Below are 27,713 nucleotides of genomic sequence, written 5' to 3' on the forward strand. Positions count from 1 at the left end.
GCAAAGCACTCCCACATCTCTGCCAAGAAAACCCTAGATGGGGTCATGAAGAGTGGGATGTGACTGAACAACAACTTCCTGACTCCACGTCCAGGAGGTATAAAATAGAGTTATTATATCATGCTACCTCCCCAGCAAAGACTGGAGAGACAGGTAAGTAGAACCAAGACAGCAGAGTCGTGAAAACCCAGGAGAAGGTGATCAACAGTGTCTGATGCTGGAGAGAAGGAAGGGGATGAGAGAAGGCTCTTGGACTGGACAATTCAGAGGTCACTGTAACTTTGGAGAAGATGCTTTCAGTTGAAATGCTGAGGTCAGAAGTCAGATTGCAGAAGAAAGGAAGAGGAAGCACCAAGTACAAGTGACTTTCTCCAGGAATTTAGCTGAAGAAGGGGGAGGAAAATAGGGGATGATTAGTAGGTATGGTTGAATGGAAGTTTTAGGCAGCGGTAGAAAGGAAAAGACTGAATATTCCAGTGGGAATCGTAGCGATGGCTCTCTGCTACAGAAAGAGGAGAGGGGATGAAATCAAGGGTACAGTTGAAGGCTTAGCTGTGATGATGAGGAAGGCCACCTCTTCTCCAGAGATTGGAGTGAAGGAGGAGACAGCACAGCATGTCTTCAGAGGGATGTGAAATGAATACAAGAGGAGAGGGACTGTAAGTGAACAAGACAATGAAAGAACTGAGACTTGATAAGGGATTTTTGTGCTACCAGGCCCAGGCTTTTTCCATTACTACATCAACTCTCTCTCTCTCTCTCTCTCTCTCTCTCTCTCTCTCTCTCTCTCTCTCTCTCTCTCTCTCTCTCTCTCTCTCTCTCACACACACACACACACACACACACACACACACACACACCCCTCACCTGCTCAGCTCCTTCCCAGTGTGATTTCTTCCATGACCACACTCAACAGTCTGGGCCACCCTCCCCCAAAGCATACCAGGCCCTGGGCAGAGTATTCAGGACCCAGCTACTGCCAAGGTCATTTTCATCTTAGGCTCAGAGTACCTTCTGTCCCCGTCCTCTGCCCATGAGATCCAGTGGCTCAGGCATCTTCATGGCCAGCAAGAGGGGTCATCTCAGCCTTTCATAGTGCCACCTGTCACCCCATTTTCCCGGTCTCCCACACACAAGCAGCAAGTCACCTTTTAGTCCTTCCTCACCCATTGCATCTAATTCATCTTACAATAGATTTTTCCAGTGATCATCCAATAGTGCCCAGCTAAACACTCCCTGTTCTTCTAATGGTCTTCAAAGACATGTCAGCCCCCTCCCCTTTCCTGCTCTCTGCACTAGGTATGGGCTGAACCTTCAGGGCTTTTAAAATTCTGCTCACCTGGGTACCTGGCCCCATTCTAGAGTGAATCTCCTTGGAGTAGGGAGTCTGGTGAAGCCTATGCAGCTCTTCTCAATACTGTTGTAAAATGCATAAAACATACAGGATTCCCAAGGAAACCAATTATATTGGAATACAGTTCATCAAAATATTTTAAACCAATTTCATGGACTCCTTGAAATCCCAGGTTAAGAACTCTTCTCTTAGAGTAAGGGCAGAATGAGGCATGGCATATAGCAACAAGACTTTATTAAGGGAGTGAGGGGAAAGGGGCAGAGAGCCAGGAAGGCTCTGCTGGATCCTTGCTCCCATGGGCATTTGGCTTCCTGGTGAGTGGCCACAGGACCAATTTGGGGGTTACATGAAGTCAGCAACTGTGGGAAATGGAGCAATCATTCAGTCAGCTGCAGGAGGTACAGGAACATCATTGTCTTCAGGAACAATGTCTTTTCCAGTCACTGTGGGGAGGGCCTGGTAAGTGATGGTCCAGAAGTGCAAGAAGTTGCTTCTCAGGTGCTGTTTCATGGAGTTGGCATCCATTTTCTTGTTGATTTCCAGGTAGCTGCCATTCTCCACAGTATAAGGAGCCCAATGGGTAGGGACTGCAGAATGGCCTGTGTTAGGATCCCTAGAAGGAAATCAAAAAAGCCCCAGTGAGGTCAGGTTTCATGGCTGCTGGTGAAACTCTTGGCTTATAGATTATAAATTTAACTTGGTTTTGTTTGTAAGCTTAAAACCTGTACCCCTGCCTGTGACCAATCCTGGCATCTAGTGGTGAAGCTGCCCCCTAGGCCTCACCCCCACAGACTTACCCAGTTTGGGCAAAGTTAGTCCAGTAGGCAATGAAGGTCTTAGAGACAGTCCGGTCCTGGGCCTGATAGCTCAAGGGTATGGCATAGGGCTTGCCAAAGATATACTGGCCATCATCTGCATGATCTGCTCCCACCCAGTCAGGGTAAGCAAATGTTTGGGTAGGATGGGAGAACAAGTATCTGTAAGTCCTGCCACTCCTGTAGGATTAGATAAGAGACCTTTGGTGTGTGGGGACTTACCTGAAAGAGCCCAGCCAAGAGCAGGGAAGGTGTATCTGAGAGGAGGCTGGGGAAGAATGGGCTGGAGCTTGACTTAATGTAACAGTTTGTGAAATTCACTTCAGACTCAGAAGGAACTGGAATTACTCAGACTAAGGAAGAGAAAGTTAAGGATCAGCCTTAGGCCTTCCAGTATACAGCTGGTCTATAGGGGGAGGCCTCCAGCTGTGTTACCCATTCAGAAAGAACAGGGAAATTAGACTTTAAGAAGAATTTCATCATGGATGTGGAATTGCAGGGATAAGAGACAGCTTGAGCTTAGGCATGGCTAGTTAGTGGCAGAGCCAGGACAGGAACTCAGTTCCACAGTTAGACAAGCAGAGGAGTCCATAGGGAGCCTTCTACCACTGTGCCCCTAGGTTGAGTCACACAAGCAGGATGCTCTCACTTGGCATTGGCTCTATGATGGGTCAAGGCAACCTCTGTGGGCATCAGGAAGAGGATATCAGTCTCAAAGTCCACCACAGTCCTTTTCTTCGTCTCTTGGGATGATTCTGAGCTCCAGGATTGGGTGTAGAGGTCAAAGGTGGCATTGGCACCAGGAACACCTTTGCTTCTGGTGACGTCAGAGACTAGCTTATAAAAATCTTCCCTACAGTGAAAAATTAGGCATTATTATGGTGAGACTTTTTTAAAAGGCAAATCTATACTCCTTTTTATTGAACATTTTACTTTTCCCAATTACAAGTAAAAACTATTTTTGAAATTCATTTTTTAAAAATTTTGAGTTCCAAATTCCTCTCCCTCCCCTCTCCCATTCTTGAAAAGGCAAACAATTTGATATAGATTATGCATGTACAATCATGAAAAACACATTTCCATGTTGCCCTATTGTGAAAGAAAAGACAGAACAAAAAATAAACAAAACATAATGAAAGCTTTAAAAAGTATTCTTCAAGCTGCATTCAGATTTCATCAGATCTTCCTCTGGAGATGGAGAGCATTTTTTCTCACAAGTCTTTCAAAACTGGGGGCAGCTAGGTGGTGCAGTGGATAAAGCACTGGCCCTGGATTCAGGATGACCTGGGTTCAAATCTGGCCTCAGACACTTGACACTTACTAACTATGTGATCCTGGGCAAGTGACTTAACCCTCCTTGCCCCGCCAAAAAAAAAAAAATCCTTCAAAACTGTCTTGAATCATTGTGTTGCTGAGAATAGCTAAGTCATTAACAGTTGGTCATTGTACAACCTTGCTGCAACTGTGTACAATGTTCTCCTGGTTCTGCTCACTTCATATTGCATCAATTCATATAAGTATTTCCAGGCTTTTCTGGGAGCATCCTGCTCATCATTTCTTCTATTTAAAGTTTTGAGTTCCAAATCCTATCACTCTCTCATTCTCTCCCTCCGTACCCTTCCCCCTCCCCAAGATAACAAGCAATCAATATAGGTTAGACATGTGCAATTATGTCAGACATTACCATATTAGTCATTTTACATAAAAAGGCTCAAGTAAAAAAAAAGAGAAAGCGCAAAATAGCATGCTTCAGTCTGTATTCAATCAATATCAGTTCTTTCTCTGGAGGTGGGTAGTAGGCTTCATCATTAGTCCTTTGGGATTGTCTTGGATCATTGCCTTGCTGAGAGTAGTTAAGTAATTCACAATTGCTCATAGAGCCATAATACTGTCACTGTGCACAATATTCTCCTGGTTCTGCTCATTTCACTATACATCAATTCATATGAGTCTTTCCAGGTTTCTCTGAAATAATCCTGCTTGTCATTTCTTACAGCACAATAATATTCCATTACAATCATATACCACAGCTTGTTCAGTCATTCCCCAATTGGTAGACATTCCCTCTATTCCCAACTCTTAGCCATCACAAAGATCTACATGAACTGAAGCAGAATGAAATATACTGTATACAAAATAACAACAATACTATAAGATGATCTGCTGTGAAGGACATAGTTATTTTCATCAATGCAATGATCCAATATAATTCTGAAGGACTTATGAAAATTGCAATCCATCTACAGAGAAAGAACTGATGGTATCTGAAAACAGATTGAAGTATAATTTTTTTGATAGTTCCTTAATCTGAAATTTTGTTTTTGTGTATTTTCTTTCACAATTTGGCTAATGTGGAGATGTTTTGCATGATTATTCATGTATAACTTCTGTTGAATTGCTTGGGTTCTTGGGGGTGGTAAGTAGGGAGGGAGAGAGGAAGAGAAATTGGAACACAAAGTTTTAAAAAATTGATGTCAAAATTTGTTTTTACATGTAATTTGGAAAATAAAATTCTAAACAAAAAACTTTTTTTAATTTTTAAAAGCTTATCTCCTAACCACACCAGCCCAGAACGATCCCTGCACCATGCCTCAGAAATTCTAAAGCACTCATTGTCCACTCCATATATTTGACAATCAACAGGCTTCTGTTTTGCCTTGATCTGCTCTTATTAGCTGCTTATTTATGTATGTCTTCTTTCTCCAGTTCTATTTCCTCTGAGAGAGACCACTGAGTGAGTTTCCGTTGTGCCCCATCCCCCTTCATAGTCATCCCCTTATACATACAGCAGACCTGGCCTTGGAAGTCTCAAGGTTACTCACTCTTTGATGTCCACTGAGGTCTTGTTGATGGCGGGCATGTCACCAATGGCAAAGATGTGACCATCCATGTTGTTGGTGCCAGCAATGTAGTCAATATCAGCTGCATTGGCAAAGAGGTTGACTGGATCATCAGGAATGAAGTCTCCATCAATGACTGGTACAAAGCCCAGGTAATGTATCAGAGAGTCTGGGACAGGTCAAGGAGAAATACAAGGTGAATAAAAAGCCCTCTGGAGTCCATCTAGTCCCTCTCTCTGCCTTTCAGAGAGGTGGGTCTGTTTCAGATATGGGGTAGAATATTCCTTCAGTTTATGTCTAAACTGAATCCCTCTTGCTGAAGACTAAGATAATTTCCTTAATTCTTCCCTTAGAATCAAAGAACTATTCATTATACTGATCCTGGGGTACTAAATGGATAATTGTGATCATTGAGACAATGGTTAAATAAATACCTGGAGATCTGCAAGAAATAAAACTCTACCGAAATCCAAAATATTAATATTGTTAGGGGCAGCTAGGTGGCGCAGTGGATAGAGCACAGGTCCTGGAGTCAGGAGAACCTGATTTCAAATCTGGCCTCAGACGCCTGACACTTACTAGGTGTGACCCTGGGCAAGTCATTTAACCCAATTGCCTCACCAAAATTTTTTTTAATAATAATAAATAATAATAATAATTTAAAAATATTAACATTGTTGATTGTAGTTAGTTATAAACAAAATGACCTAGGTTGTAACTTTATGTTGCTATTGGTTTTATGAATAATAATGGTCTATGATCATTTATAATTGAGTTCCCCACAACTATCTCTCACAACAAGAATGTTAGAGTTGGAGGGAAACTGCTTAGAAATTGCTTTATCCAGCCCACTCATTAAGCAAAGAAGGGAAACTAAGGTGCAGAGAAAAGTTGGACAGCAAGTGTAGGCCCCTCCCACTACCCAGCCACTCTTACAATCCCTACTCACATTCCCTGCCAGTCAAAGGAAACTTAAATGCCAAAGTCAGAGCTTGGGGATCAGTGACCTTGAAACATTCGGCCATCTTGAGAGTATCATCCAATGGGCATCCCACCTTGCTGGCGATCTGTTGGTAAGAAGAGCCCCTTCCCTAGAATCTTCACCTTTGAATGGCAAGTTCTTCCCCCACCCTTAAGGAAGATTGGAGAGGGGAGAGGATGGGTACCTGGGGGAAGAGTTCAACCAGTATATTTTTTACATTTGGGATAGTTTATCCGACCTAGTGGTGTCTCATGAGTTTGGAGAAAGATTTCTGGGCATGAAATCAATAATGCATGTGTTGTGCATATCACATGTAAATGGAGGAAGCATCAAATTTGATGATGATCCAAACCAGCTGCGCTGCCCACCCCACCCCAGCAAGATAGAGATGGCCTCTAGCCTCAGGTTTCTTACCGTTTTGGCCCAGAAGAGGGGGTTTTTCTGGATGGCCCAAGAGCTCAGGGCCACACCACTCTGACTGATGGCTCGCTTGATGAGTCCCTTGTTGTAGGGGGTTAGAGTCTACAACATGAAGCTCCAGTTCAGCTGGGACCCAAAGTTCCCTATCTTTTGGCCCCTTTTCTTCTTCCCTCTTCCTCCCTCTCACTCCTCTCCCTTCTTTCTTCTCTCCCTCCCACTCTCTTCTCTTCCCATTTTTCACTGGACAGGGCTTTCACAGAGAGAATGCAACAAGCATGGGCTATACCACAATTTATGCTTCCTGGCTTAGGTTGGAATGAAGTAGGATCTGAGGAATCCTGTCCCTCTCTGAGATTAATCTGACATCATTCCCTCTCCCTCCCTCTTTCCTCCCACATGGCTCACACCCAGGACAGCAGAATAGGGCTGCTCACAGGAACATGTCATAGGACAGATGTATCTACTGGACTCCCCTCCCCCACCCCCTTTGAGGAACAATGCTGAGACATGGGGAGGGGAGAGGGAGGGAGGGTTGAAGCAGATCTTCCTAACTTTCAACAAAGTCCCTAACCTGGAGGGAGACACTGGCCCCACCAGCTGACTCCCCAAAGATGGTGATGTTGTTGGGGTCCCCACCAAAGGCTGCGATGTTCCTCTTCACCCATGCAATAGCCATGTGCTGATCCCAAAGGCCAAAGTTACCTGATGGAGAAAAAAGGAAGAGAAGAAATAAGCATTTATTAAGTGCCTACTATGTGCCAGGCACTCTGCTAAGTAATGTAATAAATATTTAATCCTCACAACAACCCTGTGAGGTGGGTGCTATTATTATCATCCCTGTCTTACAGTTGATGAAACTGTGTCTGAAGTCATAGTTATCCTGAGGTCTTCCTGACTCCAGGTCCACCCTATCCAATCCAATTTACTTTTAACCCCTTTCCTCCTCTCAGGTGAGAAAACCCAAAATGAAAACTCAATGAAGATTTGAAGCAAAGATTTTGCTCTTCAGAGGATTGTCTATGGAAGGATAGAACCAGGCCTCTGGCTTTCTCTTTTTGCCCACCTCTTCCCTTCAATGCAATTTTTCCACAGTGAATTTTGAGTCCCACAGTAGTAATAATATTTATAAAGCATACATGTATGGGAGTATAAAGGATATACACAACCATATTTATACATATGTAGTAGGTCTAATGCTAGGTTTCCATATGTACTTACATGCATACATGCATGCATACATACATACTTGCTTACATACATACACATTGTGTTAGGACTGGGGACCTTGACTCTGTAATGAGAGAATTATTCTGAGGAGCTAGGCAGAGTTGACAAGAAGGGAATACTGAAAAATAATAGTCTGCTTTGGGCCCAGAAACAAGCAGACCAGGCTTCCTTCTGAGTCGTGCAATGCCCTTTCAATTGTTTAACATCAGGCATTTGTATATACATGTGCACACATGCACACACATGTATACATACAAAGGATCATACACTTAGAACAGAAAAGGACCATAGATGTCATTTGGTCCAAACCCCTCATTTTGCAGATGAGAAAACTGATACCCATAGAGGTTAAGTGACTTGTCCAGCATCAGTATGTCTACACACACATACATGTTTATGTGTGTATGTGTACAAACACATATGTGTACATATACATGAATATGTGCTTGTGTACATGCATGTGGCTTGTGATTTCATCTGGGGGTTCCCCCCCCAGTAATAAAGATCACAACTTTCTATGACTTAGTGATAGATGGTTTTTAAGAGTTCTTATGGCTGAGAAATTCATCCCCTGGCAAGGAATCTGGTGCTGAGCCTGTCCAGATCAATCTGGGTTTTCCAGTTTACAGGGTGTTTTCACAATAATCCCAGGAGGTGGGTGCTACGGTTATTATTATTCCATTTGACAGATTGGGAAACTGAGGACCCAGTGACCTGCCCATGGTTTCACAGCTAGAGAGTGGCAGATCCAGTATTTGAACTCATATCTCCTAAATTCAGATCCAGGGATGATTAGATCTTTTATTAGGGCCCACATTCTCCCAAGAGATTGCTCTTTCAGCAAGTCTTTCTTGTTAATCCCAAATGTCCTTATTTACACATGTTTAGTCCCTTTGGTGACTAAAATTCCTGAATCCACTTTTTACACATTGTACCTGGTAAACAGCAGGTGCTCAATAAACATAGTGCTTTGCTATTGATATAAGGTCAGAAAACCTGGGTTTTAATTCTGCTTCTACCACTTTTTGTCTGTGGGACCTGGAACAAGTCACTTAACCATTCCAAGCCTGTTTCCCCATCTGTAAGCAGCTAGGAGGCTCAGCGGATATAGGACTGGGCCTGGAGTCAGGAATACCTGAGTTCAAATCCAGCCTCAGACACTAACAAGCTGTCTGAACCTGGATAAATTATTTAACCTCTCTTCTTTATTTTTGTTTTGTTTTTTGGCAGATAAACGAGCACTTTTATTTCTTTGTTTCACAAATAAACTGGCTGAAGTAGTTGTTTTCCACGTACCAATCAAACAGTCCATATCCCATATCTTCATCAGACTCCTCAGACTCTTCCTTAGCCTCCACCTTGGCTAGAGCAGCAGCAGCAGGCAAGGCAGCAACTGGAGCAGCAGCTGCAGGGGCAGCCAGGCAAATGCTGAAGGCCTTCACCTTTTCAGCAAGTAGGAAGGTGTAATCACTCTCCACAGCTACAGCCAAGACCCGCTTGTACTCATTGATGATGGAGTGGTGGACTGATGTAACAGTTGGGTAGCCAATCTGCAGACAGATGCTGGCCATGTTGCGGACACCCTCTAAGAACCAAAGGTGCGCATGTATAAACAAAAGTTGAGAACTATCTTTACATGTAACGGAAAAAATAAAATACCTCATACATTAAAAAAAAAAAGAAAAAAAAAAAGAACCAAAGGTGCACGGTCTCCTCCGTGATGTCCAGCACTTCAGGGTTATAGATGCTGCCATTGTCAAACACCTGCTGAATGATCAGCCCAAAGGAGAATGGGCAAATGTACAGCATGTTCAACAAGGTGGCCTTGCTGGCGCCTACTTCGTCTCCTGTCTTAAGTAGCTACACATCACTCAAGATTTCAATGGTGCCCCAGAGAATCTTTGTGGTTATACCCAGTACCTTGAAGAAGGAAGTCTTCTTGGGCTTCAGGCCAGTGTTCTGGGCTGGAACAGTGACATCATATGGGGCGATGGCACCAGCAGGGGCAGCAGCTGCCACCTTATTGGCCAGAAGCATATCCCTGATCTCTCAGGTCTTCAGTGGTGAACACAAAGCCCACATTCCCCCAGATATGAGGCAGCAGTTTCTCCAGGGCAGGGTTGTTCTTCAGATACCCACGAATGGCTTTGCACATCATGGTGTTTTGTTCCCATCAACACTACAGCCTTCCCATGGAGGGACATCCAGATCTGCTGCATCTGCTTGGAGCCCACATTGTCTGCTCCCACAATGAAGCATTTTGGATAATCATCCAAAAGTCGGATGATCTTGAGGAAGTAATTTGACTTCCAGGTAGCTCTGTCTTCCCTGGGTATCTCGAAGGTACTTCAGGGATTGCCATACAGGATTTAAAGACAATGTCACTCACACGAAGATGCCTGGAGAGAACAACCTTTCTTTGTTTTAATCCGCTGAAGATGGAAATGGCAAAGCATTGCAGTATCTTTGTGAAGAAAACCGCACACACAGACACAGAGTCGAGAGCAGTCATACATGAATCCATAACACCACCAGTATGAACAGGAAGAACTAGACTTCTAGGGGCCCTTCTGACTCTGAAATCCTGTGATCCTTTCAGCTCTTAGAGCTGTTTATAATGGAGACACCATTGAGAGGAAAGTGAAAAGAACGGTTTTTGGTCTTGGCTCTCCCTCTGCGTGTTGCTCTGTATATCTGTGACTTTTTACACTTTTTATACAACCCTAATCAATTCACCACTCTATACACCACAGCAGTTATTCAAAACCTTCTTTCTCCCCTAGTGTCCCATGATACCCCTCCCTCCATCCTCTTAACTGAGAACATTGCCCCATACATCACTGAAATAATTGAAATCATTCCATGAGAGTTCCCTCTTCTTCCCTCCACTCCTCATCTCACATCACTCATACATCTTCCCCTACTATTTTGTCCCCTTACCCCTGGAAACATGAAGAGGTGGCCTTTCCCCTAGCTAAGGCAAAGCTCTGTAATATATTCTTTTTTTCTGAACATTATTTATTGGCCATTCTCCCTGGGAGGAGCTAGCACCATTACCCGGAGGATGTTCCCACCCTGTAAGCCAGGAGGGTTGAGTACAAGACTTGGCACCAGAATCTTGGTAGGCTCAGCCCCAATACCCAGGATCTTTTTAGTGTCTAGGTAGGCAGGCAAGCATCATTGGGAGACAGCATGTAGAGTCCAGAAAGAGGGACCAACTTTCGTTATCCTAGTCCATTTTTCTCAAAAAGCATCATGGTTCCCTGTAGTTTGCAGTGGAGATCAGTAGGGTCACATAGTCCAGTAGGCATAGGCGAGAAGGAGGGACAAGAAGATTGCCACAGATTCAACATGTTCTTACAGTTCTCTCTCTGAAGGGACTTCACCTCCCTTTCATAGCTGGGGGCTTGGCTTGTCAGGTTTCTTTTTTCCTTCTCCAAAGCTCTCCTGCTTTCTGGGCTCAGTTCCTCCTAGCAAAGGTGGCCGTTCAGTTCTTCTAGGTCTCTCCTGCACAGGCACAGCTTCTCCTGCAGCCCATCTATCTCCTGAACCACACTCAGATTCTCTGGCATCTTTTTAGGCATCTTTCCAGCAGCACTCCCCAAAGTCACCATGCAGCAGAGGCCCTGAAGCCACTGTGGCCTCTGTAATATATGTTTGACCCCAAATCCCTGCCCCACAGCAGATTGCTCTTACTATCATTACTTCTCTCTCTCTCTCTCTCTCTCTCTCTCTCTCTGCCCCATAATCTTTTATCTCTCCCTTTCTGCTGTCTTTTCCCCTGCTACCAATATGTCTGCACCATCTTTAAAAACCTTTCTTGATCTGAACATCCCCACTATTTATTGTCCTGTATCTCTCCTCTCCCTCTCTGATAAAACACTTGAGAAACCCATCTGTATTAGGTGTCTCCAATCCCTCTCTTCTCACTCACTTCTAAACTCTCTTCATTTTGACTCCCAACATCATCAATTGCCTAGAAGTGCTCTCTCCAATGTTCCAATGATCTCTTAATTGTCAAATCTAGTGGCCTTTTCTCAGCCCTCCTTTCCCATCTTCCCCAGCTGTCAGTGCTTTCCCTTTTGAGATTATCTCCATCTTGGATGTGCATGGCCCCATACTTTTTGGACAGTAAATCACCCTCTGCTGAATAGCTCTTTTCTCTAGCCTCTCATGACATTTGCTTTCTCCTGGTTCTGCTTCTCCTACATGTCTAACCACTCCTCAGTCTCCATTTTTGTGTTTCACCAACTCACTGAGCTAATGATTGGTTTCTCTCAAGGTTCTTTTATTTTTTCCTCTATACTATCTCCACCGGTGACCTCATCAAGTCCAGTGTGTTCAATTATCCTCTCTATCCAGTTGATTTCTAAATTAACCTATCTGGCACTAATGACTCTCCCGAGCTCCAGTCCTGAATTGTCAATTGACTTTTGGATATCTCAAAATGGATGTCTCATAGGTATCTCAAAAGTCAACATCCTGGATGGAATTCATTATCCCCTCCCCCCGAAAAAAAACCCTCTCCCCTCATCTAAACTTCCCTATCACTATCAAGACCATCACTGCCCCCCCAAATCACCCAGACTCATGGTGTCATCCTCAACTCCTCACTTGAACTCACCCCACATAGCCAATCTGTTGCCAAATCCTGTCATTTCTAACATAACACATCTGCTATACATCTTCTTTTCACCACTCACACCAACTTAACATAGGCCTTCATCAATATACACCTGTATCATTGGTCTCTCTCTGCACCAATCCATCCTGCACTCAGCTGCCAAAGTGATTTTCCTCAAACACAGATCTGACCACCTCAGCCCTCTCTTCCTACTCAGTGAATCCCAGTGGCTCCCTTTTAACACAAGGGTCAAATAGGAATTACTCTGTTTATCGTTTAGCTCTTTCACAACTTGAACCTGTCCTGTCTTTCCAGTCTTCTAATACTTTAATCCCCACCAGGAATTCTACAGTCCAGCTGCACTGGTTTACTTACTGATCCTGACACAGGACAGACACTCCACCTTTAATTCTGTGCATTTGCCCTGGTTGTTACCCCATGTCTTCAACATTCTTCTTCCTCTTGGCTTGCCTAGCTTCCTTCAAGATTCAGCTCCAACTGCAGCTTCTTTAAGAAGCCTTTTCCAGCCCAAGAACAAGTAATTACTGATGCTTTCCACTCTCTCTCACTCACACACACACACACACACACACACACACACAAAGTTGTTTAGTTGTTTCCATCATGTTTGACATTTCATGACTTCATCTTTGGGACTTCTGGGTAAAGATATTGTAGTGGTTTGTCATCTCCTTCTCCATCTCATTTTACATATGAGGAAACTGTGGCAAACAGAGTTAAGTGACTTGCCTGGGGTCACACAGCTAGTGTCTCAGGCCAGATTTTAATTTAGGAAGATTCATCTTCCTGATTCCAAGCACAGTACTCTATTCCAAAGCTTCTTAAACCATAGGTCATGACCCCATATGGAGTCACACTACTGAATGTGGGAGTCATGAAAAATTTGGCAACAGTAAAAGGTTATATATACCTACTTTATGGGCCTATATACCCAGGGTCATGTAAAAAAATCTCAGGCAAGAAACTTACAAAAAGTTTAAGAATCCCTGCCCTATACCCCACGCCACCTAGCTGCCCATCTTGTACGAACCTAGCTATGTGGGCTTCCCCATTAGAATGTGAGTTCCATGAGAGCTGGGATCCAATTTTTGCCTTTCTCTGTATCTCCAGTCTTTCAAACAGAGCCTGGCCCATACTAAGCACTTAATAAATGCTTGTTAAGATACTGACTTCAGTGAGGTCCTCCAGGCCTCAGGTTCCCTAGGGGGCTTGGCCAAATGATATCTCAAGTCCCTTCCAGATGTGACATTCTATGACTGCCATAACTTTAGTCCCACACCCCCCACACCCCCCCCCTCCAGCATTCTAGGATTTTATAGAAGACAGTGACATTTTTAGAAGTTATTAAGTTCAAGAAACTAGGAATAGGAACAGCTCCCCAGCAGGGGCGGTCAGCTCCTACAGGGCAAAGACTTGTGTGGGATAGAATTAAAGTCACACTCTTTGCTCACCCTCCTCCCAGGCCTTAAAGGGCCAGCAAGTACCTGGCAGGTTGGAGTCTCCGGTGCTAAGGAAGCCCAGGGGCCCAACACGGTAATTGAAGGTGACCACGATGACCTTGCCTCTGGTAGCAATCTCCTCCCCATCATACTGGTAACTGTTCTGTAATTTGATTTCATGGCTTGACCCCATCAGGAAGGCCCCACCATAGATCCAGACCATGACTGGCAGGTCTCTGGAGACTAAACAAAAAGCCAAGAAAGAATAAGTGCTAAGGGGAGAATTGGACTGATGTAGAGGAAACCCTGAGCTAGGGTTAAGCCACCTCACATTGCAGAGAGAAAGGCCATGCTTCATCTGGCATTGTGCTCCCACACACAGGCTGGGGCCACCCATAAGAGTATGAAAGGGAATAAATGTTGGGCCAAGGGACTGTGTACCTGGGATGAGGGGATTTGTGTTCAGGGGACTGGGATAGGGATCAGAGAGTATTCTCAAGAATCTCAGTCCTGGGATCAGAAACAAGCAGACCTTGCTCTGCTCAGAGACATACCCTCTTCTTTGGATTCCACAGCCCAGGCTTCCCCTTCTAATCCCAACCTCTTCCTCTAGCCCCCATTTGTTCTGGCAACAAGAAGACAACCTTCAGTGACTCCACAATGCCTAATGAAGTAAGTTTCCATTTCTGACCATGAAATTCAAAGCCCTTCACAATTGGGTTCCACCCCACTTTTCCAGCCTTATGTCATACTAATCCCTTTCACATACCCTTCCAGCCAAATTGGACTTCTTGTCATGCTCCATTCCTGTCCTATCCCTTTTTGCCTCTGTGTTTTTGTTCATCCTATCTCCCTAGAATGGAGTCTTTTTTTTGTTTTGTTTTTGTTTTGCTTTGTTTTGTTTTGTTTTTTTTAGTGAGGCAATTGGGGTTAAGTGACTTGCCCAGGGTCACACACAGCTAGTAAGTGTTAAGTGTCTGAGGCCAGATTTGAACTCAGGTACTCCTGACTCCAAGGCCGGTGCTCTATCCACTGTGCTACTTAGCTTCCCCCCTAGAATGGAGTCTTTATCTTCAGCCAGCCACCCACCTATCTGGTGATGCTTTCCCCTTCCTTCAAAGGACAAATCAGGTACTATCTTTTCCACAATTACTCTAAAAAAACCCCAACTCCAAACACAGTCAGAAAACAACTCCTGGAGCAGAAGAACCCACAAAAAGACAGCTGAGATTATTTTCCAGCCAAAGACAGCTTGGAAGTTCAGCAGAAGGGGGAGCTTGGCTGGGAGTGAATTCTAGCCCCCCAATCATGCTGACACAGATCCAGCCCCATGTAGACTGTGCCAGATAAACTTACCCTGAGCCACCAAATCAGCTGCAGTGCTAGCATCTGCTGAAACTAAGCTCATGTTCAGGTGAGAGGGCTGAACCACTGGCCAGGGGGAGTCTATGGAGGTTTATGCAAGAGCTAAGGGGGGATTTGGATGTCCTACCCCAGTGGGGAGCCAAGAAGAAACCTTGAGCAGTGGTGTCCCAGGTGGAAGAGGGGGCAGGTTCATCAGAGTTAGCAACCACAGTACATAATGTTTTTCTGCCTGGTTGATTGGCAAGTTGACCTGGGCTTATCTACAGACCAGATAAAGGGCCAGGAGAGTAAAGAAACTGCCCCTCATTAAATCATAACACCTGGGACCCCCTGAAAGTTTGGGACAGTATATTCTGGAAGCAGGACTCCACACCAAGAAGGAGTTAAAAGTCAAGTGAAAGACAGATAGGATGAGCAGGCAGAGAAAGTTGCCAACCATAGAAAACTTCTTTAGTGACAGGGAAGATCAAGATGCACCCTCAGAAGAGGATAACAACATCAGGGCCCCTACATCTAAAGCTTCCAAGAAAAATAGGAATTGGTCTCAGGTCATAGAGGCACTCAAAAAGGACTTTGAGGATAAAGTCAGAGAGGTAGAGGAAAAAATGAAAAGAGAAATGAAGGTGATGCAGGAAAATATATGAGAAAAAAGTCAACAGTTTGAAAAGCCAAATGGAATAGGAGATACAAAAGCTCTCTGATGAAAATAATTGCCTAAGAATTAGGATTGAACAAATGGAAGCTAGTGACTTTATGAGAAACCAAGACACAATAAAGCAAATCCAAAGGCCTAAAAAAATAGAGGGCAACGTGAAATATCTTCTTGGAAAAGCTGTTGAACTGGAAGATAGATCCAGGAGAGATAATTTGAAAATTATTGGACTACCTGAAAACCATGATCAAGGAAAGAGCTTAGACATCATCTTCCAATAAATTGGCAGGGAAAATTGCCCTGATATTCTAGAAGCAGAAGGTAAAAATAGAAATAGAAAGAATCTGCCAATCACCTCCTGAAAGAAATCCCAAAATGAAAACTTCCATGAATATGTTAGCAAAATTCTAGAGCTCCCAGGTCAAGGAGAAAATATTGCAAGCAGCCAGAAAGAAGCAATTCAAATACTATGGAGCCATGGTAAGGATAGCACAGGACCTAGCAGCTTCTGCATTAAAGGATCAGAGGGCATTAAATATATTCCAGAGGGCAAAGGAATTGGGTTTACAACCAAAAATCACCTACCCAACAAAACTGATTATAATCTTTCAGGGGGAAAAATGGGACTTCAATGAAAAAGAGAACTTTGATGTATTTGTGATGAAAAGACCTGAACTGAATAGAAAATTTGACTTTCAAATGCAAGACCCTAGAGAAGCATAAAAAGATAAGCAGGGAAAAAATCATGAGAGATGTTAAAAGGTTAAACTGTTTGCATTCCTACATGAGAAGATGATATGGCTAAATCATAAGAGCCTTCTGAGTATTAACGCAGATGATAGGAAGAAATTTAGACAGAAGGCACAGGTGAGAATTGATTATGAAGGGATGATACTTGTAAAGCATTTATTTTTTTGTTTCTCTTTTTCTGTGTGTGTGTGGGGGGAGGGTGGTCGGGGTTGATGAGTGTCTTGCATCTGAGGCCAGATTTGAGCTTGGGGCCTCCTGGGTCCAGAGCAGATGCTTTGTCCACTGTGTCACCTAGCTGCCCCATGATGACATCTTTGGGAGAAAATTGAGGGGGGAGAGGAATACACTGGGGGAGGGGATAGGGGAGTAGCAGAATGGGGTGAAATCTCACATGAAAGAAGCAGGAAAGGGCATATGGGGTTGGGGGGAGAGATGGGGGAGATATGGGGAAGTGAAGGAGCCTTACACACATCATAATTAGCTCAAAAACCTTAATCACATCAGAGTTGGCTCAAAGAGGGAATAACATACACACCCAATTTGGTGGAGTAATCTATCTAACCCTGCAGGAAAGTAGGAAGGTAAGGGGATAAGGAGGGAAGGATGAAAGAAGGGAGGGCAGAGCAGGGGAGGGGGTAGTCAGAAGCAAAACACTTTTAAGGAGGAATATGGTAAAAGAAGATAGGAAAAAGAATAAATATCATAGGAAGGGAAAAGAATGGAGGGAAACAGTTATGGTGATTGATGATAATGGCAAAACGTATGGTACTTACTTTGCTAGATTACTGTGAAGAAAATTCTTTGTCAAGTTTAAGGTACTATATAAAAGTTATGATAAACAGGATGGTATTAGAAAAACCTGTAAAGACCTACATAAACTGAAGCAGAGTGAAATGTACTGTATACAAAATAATAGCAATACTGTAAGATGATCTGCTGTGAAGGATATAGTTATTTTCAGCAATGCAATGATCCAGTATAACTCTGAATGACTTATGAAAATTGCAATCCCTTTACAGAGAAAGAACTGATGGTATCTGAAAACAGATTGAAGCATAATTTTTTGATAGTTCCTTAATCTGAAGCTTTGTTTTGACTGTTTTCTTTCACAACCTGGCTAATGTGAAAGATGTTTTGCATGACTACTCATGGATAACTTATATTGAATTGCTTGGGTTCTTGGGGGGGGGGAGTGGGGAGGAAGGGAGGAAGAGAAGCTGGAACACAAAGTTTTGGGTTTTTTTGGAACAGAAAGTTTTTAAAAATTGATGTCAAAATTTGTTTTTACAAGTAATTTGGAAAGTAAAATTCTAAACAGGTACTATCTTCTCTATAAAGCTTTCTCTGACCAATCCAATAAGAAAGTCATTTCCTTCCCACCTTATACCACTTTGCCTGGACCTTACTTGGACTTATTCTCCTACCATATATAACTGTGTACATGTCTTACCCTGCCTCCCACCCGCATTAGATAGGAAGTTCCTTTAGGAGAGGGGCTGGGCTATTTTTAATCTATCATCAGTGCCTTACACAGGGCTTTATCTATTTTTTTAAAAAGCACTTAATAGGGGCAGCTAGGTGGTGCAGTAGATAGAGCACCGGCCCTGGAGTCAGGAGTACCTGAGTTCAAATCTGGCCTCAGAAACTTAAAACTTGCTAGCTATGTGACCCTGGGCAAGTCACTTAAACCCAATTGCCTCACTAAAAAAAAAAAAAAAACACTTAATAAATGTTTATTGAACTGAATTTCAGGAAATAGATCCTAGATCTATTTGAAGGTCTAGAATTCCAGAGTTCTTTCCTCCTGGGAGGAAAGGAAAAGATTGGAAAGGAGAGGGCCTCTGTGTCAGGGCAGACAGGCTGTACCTCCCAGTGGTTTGGCTCCCTTCCCTGTGCCTCCCTTTCCCCAGCCCTGACCTAGCTTCCTCCCCTGTGGGATCCAGATGTTGAGGTACAGGCAGTCTTCACTACCATGGGTATCATCCTGAATGATGGTGGCTTGAAGGCATCGATTCTTGAATTCCTTGGCCTTCAGGATTCCTATATGGGAAAAGGGAGAAATAAGTCTGAACTTTGGTGAGTCCCCTGGGGCATGGAGTTGATCCCCTCCCATAACTTGGTGCTTCTGGCTTTCTCACCTTGCCATCCAGGGTGGCGCTGGGGGATCTCCAGGGTCTTGGGGGGAGCAGCAAAAGGGATGCCCTTGAAAATGTCAATTGAGTCACCAAGGAAACCTAGCTCCTTATTGACACCTTCAACAAAGCCACCTTCTATGTAAACGGCTCCCAACTGGGAAAAGATGGAAAGCAATCACCTAGTATGTGCTAGGCACTGTTGGAAGTTCTGTACAAATATTATCTCATTTGATCCTCACAACAACCCTGCAGCATAAGTCCTGTTATTATCTCCATTTGACAGTTGAGGAAACTGAAGCCAACAGAGGTTAAGTGACTTGCCCAGGGTCACAGAGTTGAGTTACTGTGTCTGTGTTACTGTGTCAGTCAGTCTAATGGCTAAACTGAAGCCAAGAAACTATCTAGTCTTAGGTTCCTAGACCTAATTACTTACTGAGTTATTGAGATCCCAGTCTCCAGGTATTAGACGTTTATATGAGGGGTTTTCTAAAGGAAAGGCTGCTGCTAATTTGCAGGGAGATGTATTGGGGAAAGCACTAAGCTTTACTCTCACTCAACCTGGTTGAGAATCCCAGTTCTGCTGTGAAACTCTGGGCAAGGCACTTTCTTTCAGTGTGTTCTCAGTTCCCCTCATTTGTAAAATGAGGACATAGAACAAGGTGATCTCTTGAGGTCTTGTCCAGCTCTAAATCATTAAAGGATAAGAAATTACAAAAGGCTAGGTAGAACCCAGGACCATAAAAGCCAGGCTGAGGATTTGGTCTGTCATCCTAGAGGCCATAGGGAGCCACTGAAAACTTCTGAGCAGGGAAATGACCGACAATCTTGTGCCTTAGGAAGATTATTTTGTCAGTTAATGGTGTGGAGAACAGAGTAAATGGGTGAAGAAACTGGAAATAGGCAGATAAATTAAGTTGTTATTATTATAGTCAAAAGTGAGGTGATATGGGATTACACTACACTAGGGCCTGTGTGAGTAGAAATCACAGGAGAAATGGGAGAAAATTATTTGTTAAATTGGGCTGAGAGCAGCTAGGTGGCGCAGTGGATAGAGCACCGGCCCTGGATTCAGGAGGACCTGAGTTCAAATCCAGCCTCAGACACTTAACATTTACTATCTGCATGACCCTGGGCAAGTCACTTAACCCCAATTGCCTCACCAAACAAACAAACAAAAAACACAAATAAATTAGGCTGAAATGATGGGCTGAACCTAAGGATAAATTAGAGCAAGGAAAAAGTCTTATACTTTGGTTAAGAAAAAAGTCTTTGCCTATCTATGGAAAAGGATGGATATGGATGGACATGGGTAGAATTGAGCTCCTATGAAAAGGAACTGGGCAGGGAGCATGTTTAGAGGATTACAAACTCAGCATGAATCTGCAATGTGATGTAGCAGCCAATGAAGCTGATGTTATCTTAGGTTGCATTAATAGATACACAGGGTCAAGAAGCAGGGAGATGGTGGCTCTTTTTGTTCTCTCCCCAATCTGGAATATTATGTACAGTTCTGGGTAATACATTTTAGAGGGATGCAACCAAGTCAGAAGGAGACTCAAAACCATGTTACAGAGATGGTCTAGGGTAGTGGAAAGAGCAGTAGACTGCGAGTGGAAGACCTTGGTTTCAGTCCCAACTCTGTTAGTCATTTCCCCCTTTCCCTATTTTTTTTTTGGAAGATGAGGGAGTGGGATTATGTGATTTCTAAGGTCCCTTCCCACTCTAAAATCCAATGGTCCTTTGAGGAGTTGGAAGAACTAGAGATATAAAGCAGAATAGGAACTAGGATTAAACAAGTTAGACTATAAACTCTTCCAGAACCATATCAGTGCCAAGTATCTATTTCTATATCCACAAGACCTTGAAGGTATTAAGCATTTCATAATGTTCATTATATTAAGTGAAAATAAATGTTTAGCCTGGAGAAGGGAGACCTAATGGTTGTGTTCCAGTAGCTGAAGAGTAATTATGTGGAGGTGGGATCATCAGACTTTCCTTGGCCTAGAGAGAAGAACTAGGAGGAAGGGGAGAAGTTGTAGAGAGAAAGGTCTTAGCTCTAGGTAAGAGAAAAAGTGTCTAACCATTAGAAGTCCGCAAAGTGGAAGGGACTACTTGTGGCAGAGGTGGGTTCTCCTTTACTAGAGGTCTCCAAGCAAGTGTAGATCACTTGGCAGGGATCATACTGAGGGCATTTCTGGTCAGGTATGAGTGGTATAGGTTTGGCCAGATGACCTCTGATGTCACTTCAAATTCTAAAATTCTATGACTGCATCTGAGCACGCAGTGTCCAAGGACTCAACACACTTCTGGCTCCTTCCTCGATTTCCAGAAGTCAGTAAAAGAGGTTCCTCAATGTTTCCCTTGTGAGATTAAAATTGGATATTAGATCATAAATCTCCCCTACTTAACTTTTCCCTTAATTTATCTCCCATACTAGTAAATGGAAGAAACTTCTGGTTTTCTAGATAGAGCCTTTATTGTATGGTAGTCACAAGGTGATGTTGATTAGAAGGATAGGAAAATAGAAATACAATACAAATCGTCTTAAGTCTAGGCTTAGTCTATATTCTGTATAAAACTCACCAAAACCGAAGGCCACTTTTGGGGAGAGAGACCGAGTCAAGCGCGTGCTGTTAACTGAGAGCCGGGCCAAGTCAAACTCCAGTCCGTGTCTGTCTGTGCAGCACAGCCAGGAGACCAGCGGAGCAGAAAAAAGCCCCACTTCAGTTCTCTCCTTGCCTTTTCAGCTCGCACCCCGGAAGTCGAGTGCATAGCAGGCAGTCTGACATGCGCAGCAGGCACACTGGCGTGTGTAGCTCATGCCATTGGTCTCCTCCCAGAAAGGGTGGTCCTTAAAGAAAAACTGGCATCTTTCAGTTATCCTAACCGACTGTTAAAAAAACTTTCATATTTTTTTACCACACCCTTAAGGGTCCAGATGACTGTGCCTCATTACTATCTTGGAGACACCTCCATTCCATGAAACAAGAAAGCCCTGAGACCCAAGTAAAGGACAGGGGAGGATGGGAGCCCCTGCTTCTTCTAAAATCTACTCAGTGGCTGTTGCAGGTGTCTGCTTTCTCATCCTTTCCCTGTCTAATTTCTTTTTCATTTTTCTTGTATTTTTTGGGTGGGACAATGAGGGTTAAGTGACTTGCCCAGGGTCACCCAGCTAGTAAGTGTCAAGTGTCTGAGGTCAGATTTGAACTCAAGACCTTCTGAATCCAGGGCCGGTGCTTTATCCACTGTGCCACCTAGCTGCCCCCTACTCTGCAATTTCTTGTGAATAAGAAGAAGATCAAGACTAGAAAGACTAGAGGACAAAAGGTTACTAAGCCCACAGCTACACTTCCCATTGAACTTTTGTCAACCTTTCCACCTGTTCCCTACTCCCATGCTTCCCTCCCTCTCCTCCTTCCTTGCCTCCCTCACTTTCCCTCACTTCCTCCGCTCCTTCCTTTGTTTGTTCATTTGTTTGTTCATTCCTTCCTTCCTTCCTTCCTTCCTTCTTCTCTCATCCTCCCTCTCTTGCCCTAGACAGTTTGAACAACAGCATCTGGCAACAATACAATGAATAGAGAAACCTGTTGTATTGTGAGTGCTGCTCCCTCCCTTTCCTAAACAGATAGGATCAGGGGCATCTTGGAAGAGGAGCACATGTGAGAGATGGGCAGCCTGAGAGGAAGCATAAGGCTACCATTTTATAGGTGATAGAGGTAGCTTCAGGATATAACAGGTGTCCCTTCATTGGATGTCTTTAAGTAGAGACAAGGTCAGTTAGATAAATTATAACAAGAATTCCTGCTCTTCCATGAATTGAACTAAATGCCCACTGAAGTCCTTCACAACTCTGAAATTCTGTGATTAAGGAGGGGAGGCACATTCGAGAACTGAGAAATTTGAATGACACAATACAAAGGGCAAAATAACGGGAGAGAAAACACCTAGGTTTCAGTCCTGCCTTCCACCAATTACTACCTGTGTGAATGTGAGTAAATTTTACCTTTGAGAGCCTCAGTTTTCCCATCTTTAAAATGGGATTCACAGTAATTTTTGTCCTAATTACTTCATTACAGTTATCAGACAGAAACAGCCAAAGTATTATAGAATATAAGCTATCATTATTAAGTATTATTGAGTCTCAAAACGGCCTTGTCTTAGCAGGAAAAAAACCCAACTTATTATTCAGGTCACTTTTCCCAGTCCTTATCAGCAAAGACTTCCCCAATTTGACTTCAATCCCTACTTACCTTTGCTGCACTAGCAGCTGCTAGGCAACAGATCAAGTTGAAGACCACCAACTCTGGGTGACCCATTGTGTGTGTGTGTGTGTATGCGCCCGTGCGCGTGCGCGTGCACCTGCATGTGTACTCACTGGTTACCCAGATGGGGTGGGACATATATGGTGTGTGGGAAGCCAAGTTTGGCAGCAATCTGATAGTAGTGGGGCTCTTGTTCCCTCCACCAATCAGCCTACCCTAAGTTGGGGCCACTCACGTGGAGTTTTACCTAATTGGAAAGAAAAACTTACTGTTCTCTAGGAGGGAGGGGGGAGAAAGGGAGCAGAAAGAATACTGGGAGAGCCAAGGTTGCTAAAACACACACACATTTCCAAAAGCCTCAGAGCCCTTGGGCAAAACCTAACTGCCAGCATTACACCTGTGCATGTCTCTGCCTACCTGGGAGCAGACACAGGTGGCAGTGGGGGCAAAGGTCACAAAGTCAAGCAGGGTATGTTTCACTAAGAGATCTCTGGCCCATGCCATTAGTATACCAGCCTCCATTTTCTATTCCTGCATTGGCTCCACTCCCTCCCCACCTCCCTTAGTTCTACCAAACCAGAAAGAATTAGCTTATGCTCTCCCAGAAGGTAGGCACCAGATCTGCTGGAGTTCCTACTTAGACCCCACAGTCAGATGGGTATCCATTATGGGGAATCTCAGTGATGTACATAAATGGGAGCTAAATCATAAGGTAAACAGTCCAAAGAAGCAAATAATATAAAGTAGTTACTAACATCTCAATTAACAATAAAGTGGGGGCAGCTAGATGGCTCAGTGGATACAGCACCAACTGTGGAGTCAGGAGGACCTGAGTTCAAATCCAGCCTCAGACACATAATACTTACTAGCTGTGTGATCCTAGGCAAGTCACTTAACCCCAATTGCCTCACCAAAAACAAAAACAAACAAACAAAAAACCCAATAAAGCTAGGTCTTAATTCTAGCCCTGATGTTGGGGTCAACATACTCTGAGCCCCCAGGAGCTTCTCACCAGGCCTCTTGGAGCGAATGATCTGCCAGATCATCAAGGACATGGTGTCCCTCAGGTCATCACTGGTCTTCTGAAGACACCAACCAACATGCTCTGTACACTCAGTCTCCATTCCATCATTACGATGAATGATCTTCTGTAACCTATAAGCAGCCAGACCTGGGTCAGTGGGCAAATAGGGGTCCAAAGAAAGCACCAGAAAAGCCAGACAGTGCAGTTTTTACAGGCTGGAAGTGAGATGGTGAAGGGGAAAAAGTGCCCAATTATCCTGGATTGATTCTGTTTTCCTGCCAGGGATTTTGTTGTAAGGAACAAAGTGTTTCTCTCTCTCTCTCTCTCTCTCTCTCTCTCTCTCTCTCTCTCTCTCTCTCTCTCTCTCTCTCTCTTTCTCTCTCTCTCTCCCCCTGTGAAGTTAATGGAATCCACAAAAAGTTTTAGACTTCACCAGCACCCCTCCAGGTCTCCCTAGGCCACTCTGAACAGAGCTGCTAAGCAAAAAAGGGAATTGGCCACATTTGAGTTTAGGAATTCCCAGACAAACACATGCCTGTGTCAGAGAAGGGCTGTGATTGACCAGATGAACAGGAGTAAACATATTTATAGCCTAACTCCTGCTGCTTTAACAAAGACTAACTGGCTTATGAGAAATGTATTACACAGTGAGGTGGTTGATGGAAAACAGCCTTTGAGAGTTGAACACAACCAAATAGGCCAGACATCTAACTTCCCAGAACAGATAACAAAGTAAGGGCCTGAAAAATTAGAAGGGTGTCAGAGAAGTAATTTCCAATAATGAAGTTCAGAAGCCTGTTTCCCAAGACCCAGGGCCTCATCATACCCTTCCACATTTAAATCACAGAGCTGATAGAACATCTGCTGATATGGTGGCAGGGCCCCCTCTCAGAAAACGTAGACAGAGTCCTGAGGGAACAAAAGAACAGCAAGGGTTAGTAGAAGCTACTCTGCTTAGTGTTTTCACCAGTAATGAAAGATATTATGAACCATGGTGCCAGAGATACCTTGCAAGCTACTACAATCTTATAGCCTTCAAAAGAGGTGAGAAAGAAGAGTAGGTTTGGGAAGTAATGGAAATTTTAAAAAAGGAGACAGGCCAAATGCATTTTGTATCTCCCTCTTCCTTTTCTAAAATTCTATAACACTAAATATGTATCCCACATAATATAGTCTTTCATGACACAGTGTCCCAACACTGTTTTCTGTTTGATTCATGTAGTTATACCTTTCGTTTCCAACCTACTTAAAGGTTCCCCATACCAGGATAGGGACATAAATACTTGGTCTTCAACTGAACTTCCCACAATGTCTTCTGCCTACTCTTGTATATAGTGGATAATCAGTCTGGTAACTGAGCACTTACACCCTGCATTTTTTTTCTTTTATTTTTTTTTTCAGGGCAATAAGGGTTAAGTGACTTGCCCAGGATCACACAGCTAGTAAGTGTCAAGTGTCTGAGGCTGTATTTGAACTCAGGTCCTCCTGAATCCAGGGCTGGTGTTTTATCCACTGCGCCACCTAGCTGCCCCCACACCCTGCATTTTAATCCTGAACTCTGTGAGTTTGTCTACCCTTCACTCAGTGTTCATGGACAAGGTTTGAAAGGGTCAAATGGCATTTATTTGTACAAGGTCAAAGGCACTGCCCACAGCTATACTCCAGAATCCAGACAGGACTCAGGCCCTGTGTAAAACAGATCTTGAAGGGGAACAATTCAAAGCCCTCATACTTGGTAGAGATTAATAACCAAAGTTGGTTGTCCCTCTTCCCATAATTGCTCTGGACAAAGCAGAAAGCACCCACCTTGAGCTTTTACTTGTAGAAGCTGATTTCTTGATACTGGCCATTGACCATGTGCCTAGTCCCTGCTTCAGGTCATGCATGGTGACCAACTGGCTGGCTGGCAGAAGACAAGAAGTTTGGAATGCAACATTCTCAACTATTATATTCAATTTCATTTACTCTCTCGATGCCTATGCTCCTCCTGATCATCTCTTGCATATGGGATTGAATTCCCTGTGGAATTCATTTTGAAGATGCACACCTACTGGAAATTAGATTCACAATCAAAAAAGCTGGTTCAAATCCAGACTCTGCTACTTACTACCTGTGTAACCTTGAACAGGACATTCCACGTACCTGAGGCTCAGTTTCCTCATTTGCCCAGGGAGGAAACAGACTGGCTACTATTGAAAATCCATTCCAGATCTGAATCTATAGTGGTGGGAAGAACCATTGCTACCAGGGGTGACCCATGTGATAAGGATGCCACCACTGGAGGGTGGTGCCCTACCCTCTATTGCTCCTGCTTGGCTGGGCTGCTTGACTATTCATAGAGTTTGATAATATTGATGTTAACAATTCCATTCATTGTGAAATGGAATGACTTTTCATCTGCTCTGCCTTCACTTCTTGCAGTCCTTCAGGACTGTTAACTTATGAAACTCTGGGCCTTGCTATCCATTTCTTCACTGAACCTGAGGACTTCCAGTCTTTTGTATAGGTTTTGCACTTAAATGTTCTTTTCTGGGATGTCTTCCCCAGTTAGTTTGTGGGAGCAGCTTGAGATGTCTAGGTTGTTCTACTTATAACCCCAGGACTAAGAACTGTGCTTGGTACACAGTAAACACTTAAAAAATGTTTTTTCTTTCCTCCATTCATTCCACAGCAAGTCCTTGTAGCATTCTAGGATGATCTCAATTGGAATGCCATTTGTCTTCCCATTTGGCTTGTTTTGGGAAAGCTGGCTTAAAGGCAAATCACTCCTCTGTTTGCTAGATAGCCACAATTGCTTACATGTTTTTTGACTGTGATGGGGAGGCTGTAGTTGTAGGTGCTGCATTTTGCCTCGACAGGCATGTCATTGGGGGCATAGCGTGAAGACAAAGGAGAGAACAGCAACTGAGGTTGGGCATGAAGAAACAGAGCTGTCTTCAAAGAGAAAGACTAGATCAGGAAGAATCACAAGACAATAAAAAATGCTGGGCTGGCACTGAAGAGAATTGGAGGCCAACATATGAAAATACTCTTAGTCCCCAATTGAGAAATGGTGAAAGGATTTCAGATGATGAAATTAAAGCTGTCCACAGCCATATGAAAAAATGTTCCCAATCACTGCTGATTAGAGAAATGCAAATTAAAACAACTCTAAGGTACCATCTCACATCTATCCAGTTGGGTAATATGACAAAAAAGGGAAATGATAATTATTGGAGAAGATGTGGAAAAACTGAAACACTAATGCACTGTTGGTGGATCTGTGAACAGATCCAACTCCTTTCCACCACAGTATAAGAAGCTAGTGTGTATACTAGAAACTCAGAGCTAACTGTGAGTCAGTAGTGACTTTTGCCCCCAGGATGACAGTCCCTGAATGGTCATTACTGGCATCTGATGCTAGAGGGCAGCACACACTGTCAATCACCTTTCAGTATTTCCTCATCCATTGCATCTAATTCACCTTACAATAGATTTTTCCAGTGATCATCCAATAGTGCCCAGATAAACACTTCCTGTTCTTCTAATGGTCTTCAAAGACGTGTCAGCCCCCTCCCCTTTCCTGCTCTCTGCACCAAGTATAGGCTGATCCTGCAGGGCTTTTAAAATTCTGCTCACCCAGGCACCTGGCCCCAATTTAGAGGGAATCCCCTTGGAGTAGGGAGTCTGGTGAAGCCCATGCAGCTCTTCTCAATACTGTTGTAAAATGCATACAAAATATAGGTTTCCATAGGATACCAATTATATTGGAATACAGTTCATCAAAATATTTTAAACTGACTTTATGGACTCCTTGAAATCCC

The 27,713-nt window shown here is 43.6% G+C and overlaps 1 protein-coding gene and 2 pseudogenes across 1 annotated transcript; all 3 read right to left on the minus strand.

The window, feature by feature from the left end:
• On the minus strand, positions 1 to 25,796 carry LOC122738949 (bile salt-activated lipase-like). The gene is made up of 11 exons (XM_043980821.1): positions 25,717 to 25,796; positions 23,875 to 24,041; positions 18,407 to 18,529; positions 13,768 to 13,965; positions 6,983 to 7,113; positions 6,406 to 6,513; positions 5,959 to 6,076; positions 4,992 to 5,178; positions 2,819 to 3,022; positions 2,152 to 2,349; positions 1 to 1,967 (listed from the first exon to the last, which is right to left on the minus strand). Exons 1-11 carry the CDS (start codon positions 25,794 to 25,796, stop codon positions 1,736 to 1,738), a joined length of 1,746 nt encoding a protein of 581 aa, XP_043836756.1. The 3' UTR covers positions 1 to 1,735.
• Positions 8,883 to 10,552, minus strand: LOC122742190 (annotated as a pseudogene).
• LOC122739314 lies at positions 10,930 to 11,243 on the minus strand (annotated as a pseudogene).
• Positions 25,797 to 27,713: the final 1,917 nt, after the last annotated feature.

This window comes from Dromiciops gliroides, chromosome 2 (assembly GCF_019393635.1).
Source record: "Dromiciops gliroides isolate mDroGli1 chromosome 2, mDroGli1.pri, whole genome shotgun sequence".
NCBI classification, from domain to species: Eukaryota; Metazoa; Chordata; class Mammalia; order Microbiotheria; family Microbiotheriidae; genus Dromiciops; species Dromiciops gliroides.

What these genes read in the sequence shown, in the direction of transcription:
- LOC122738949 (XM_043980821.1), bottom strand. Translation starts at nt 25,796, where the DNA reads ATGCATGACCTGAAGCAGGGACTAGGCACATGGTCAATGGCCAGTATC. An exon ending in CCCACAGGGGAGGAAGCTAG is followed by an intron (nt 13,966 to 18,406) that starts GTCAGGGCTGGG and finishes CTTTTTGTTTAG; the next exon opens with TCTCCAGAGACCTGCCAGTC. An exon ending in GGGCCAGTGTCTCCCTCCAG is followed by an intron (nt 6,514 to 6,982) that starts GTTAGGGACTTT and finishes TTCATGTTGTAG; the next exon opens with ACTCTAACCCCCTACAACAA.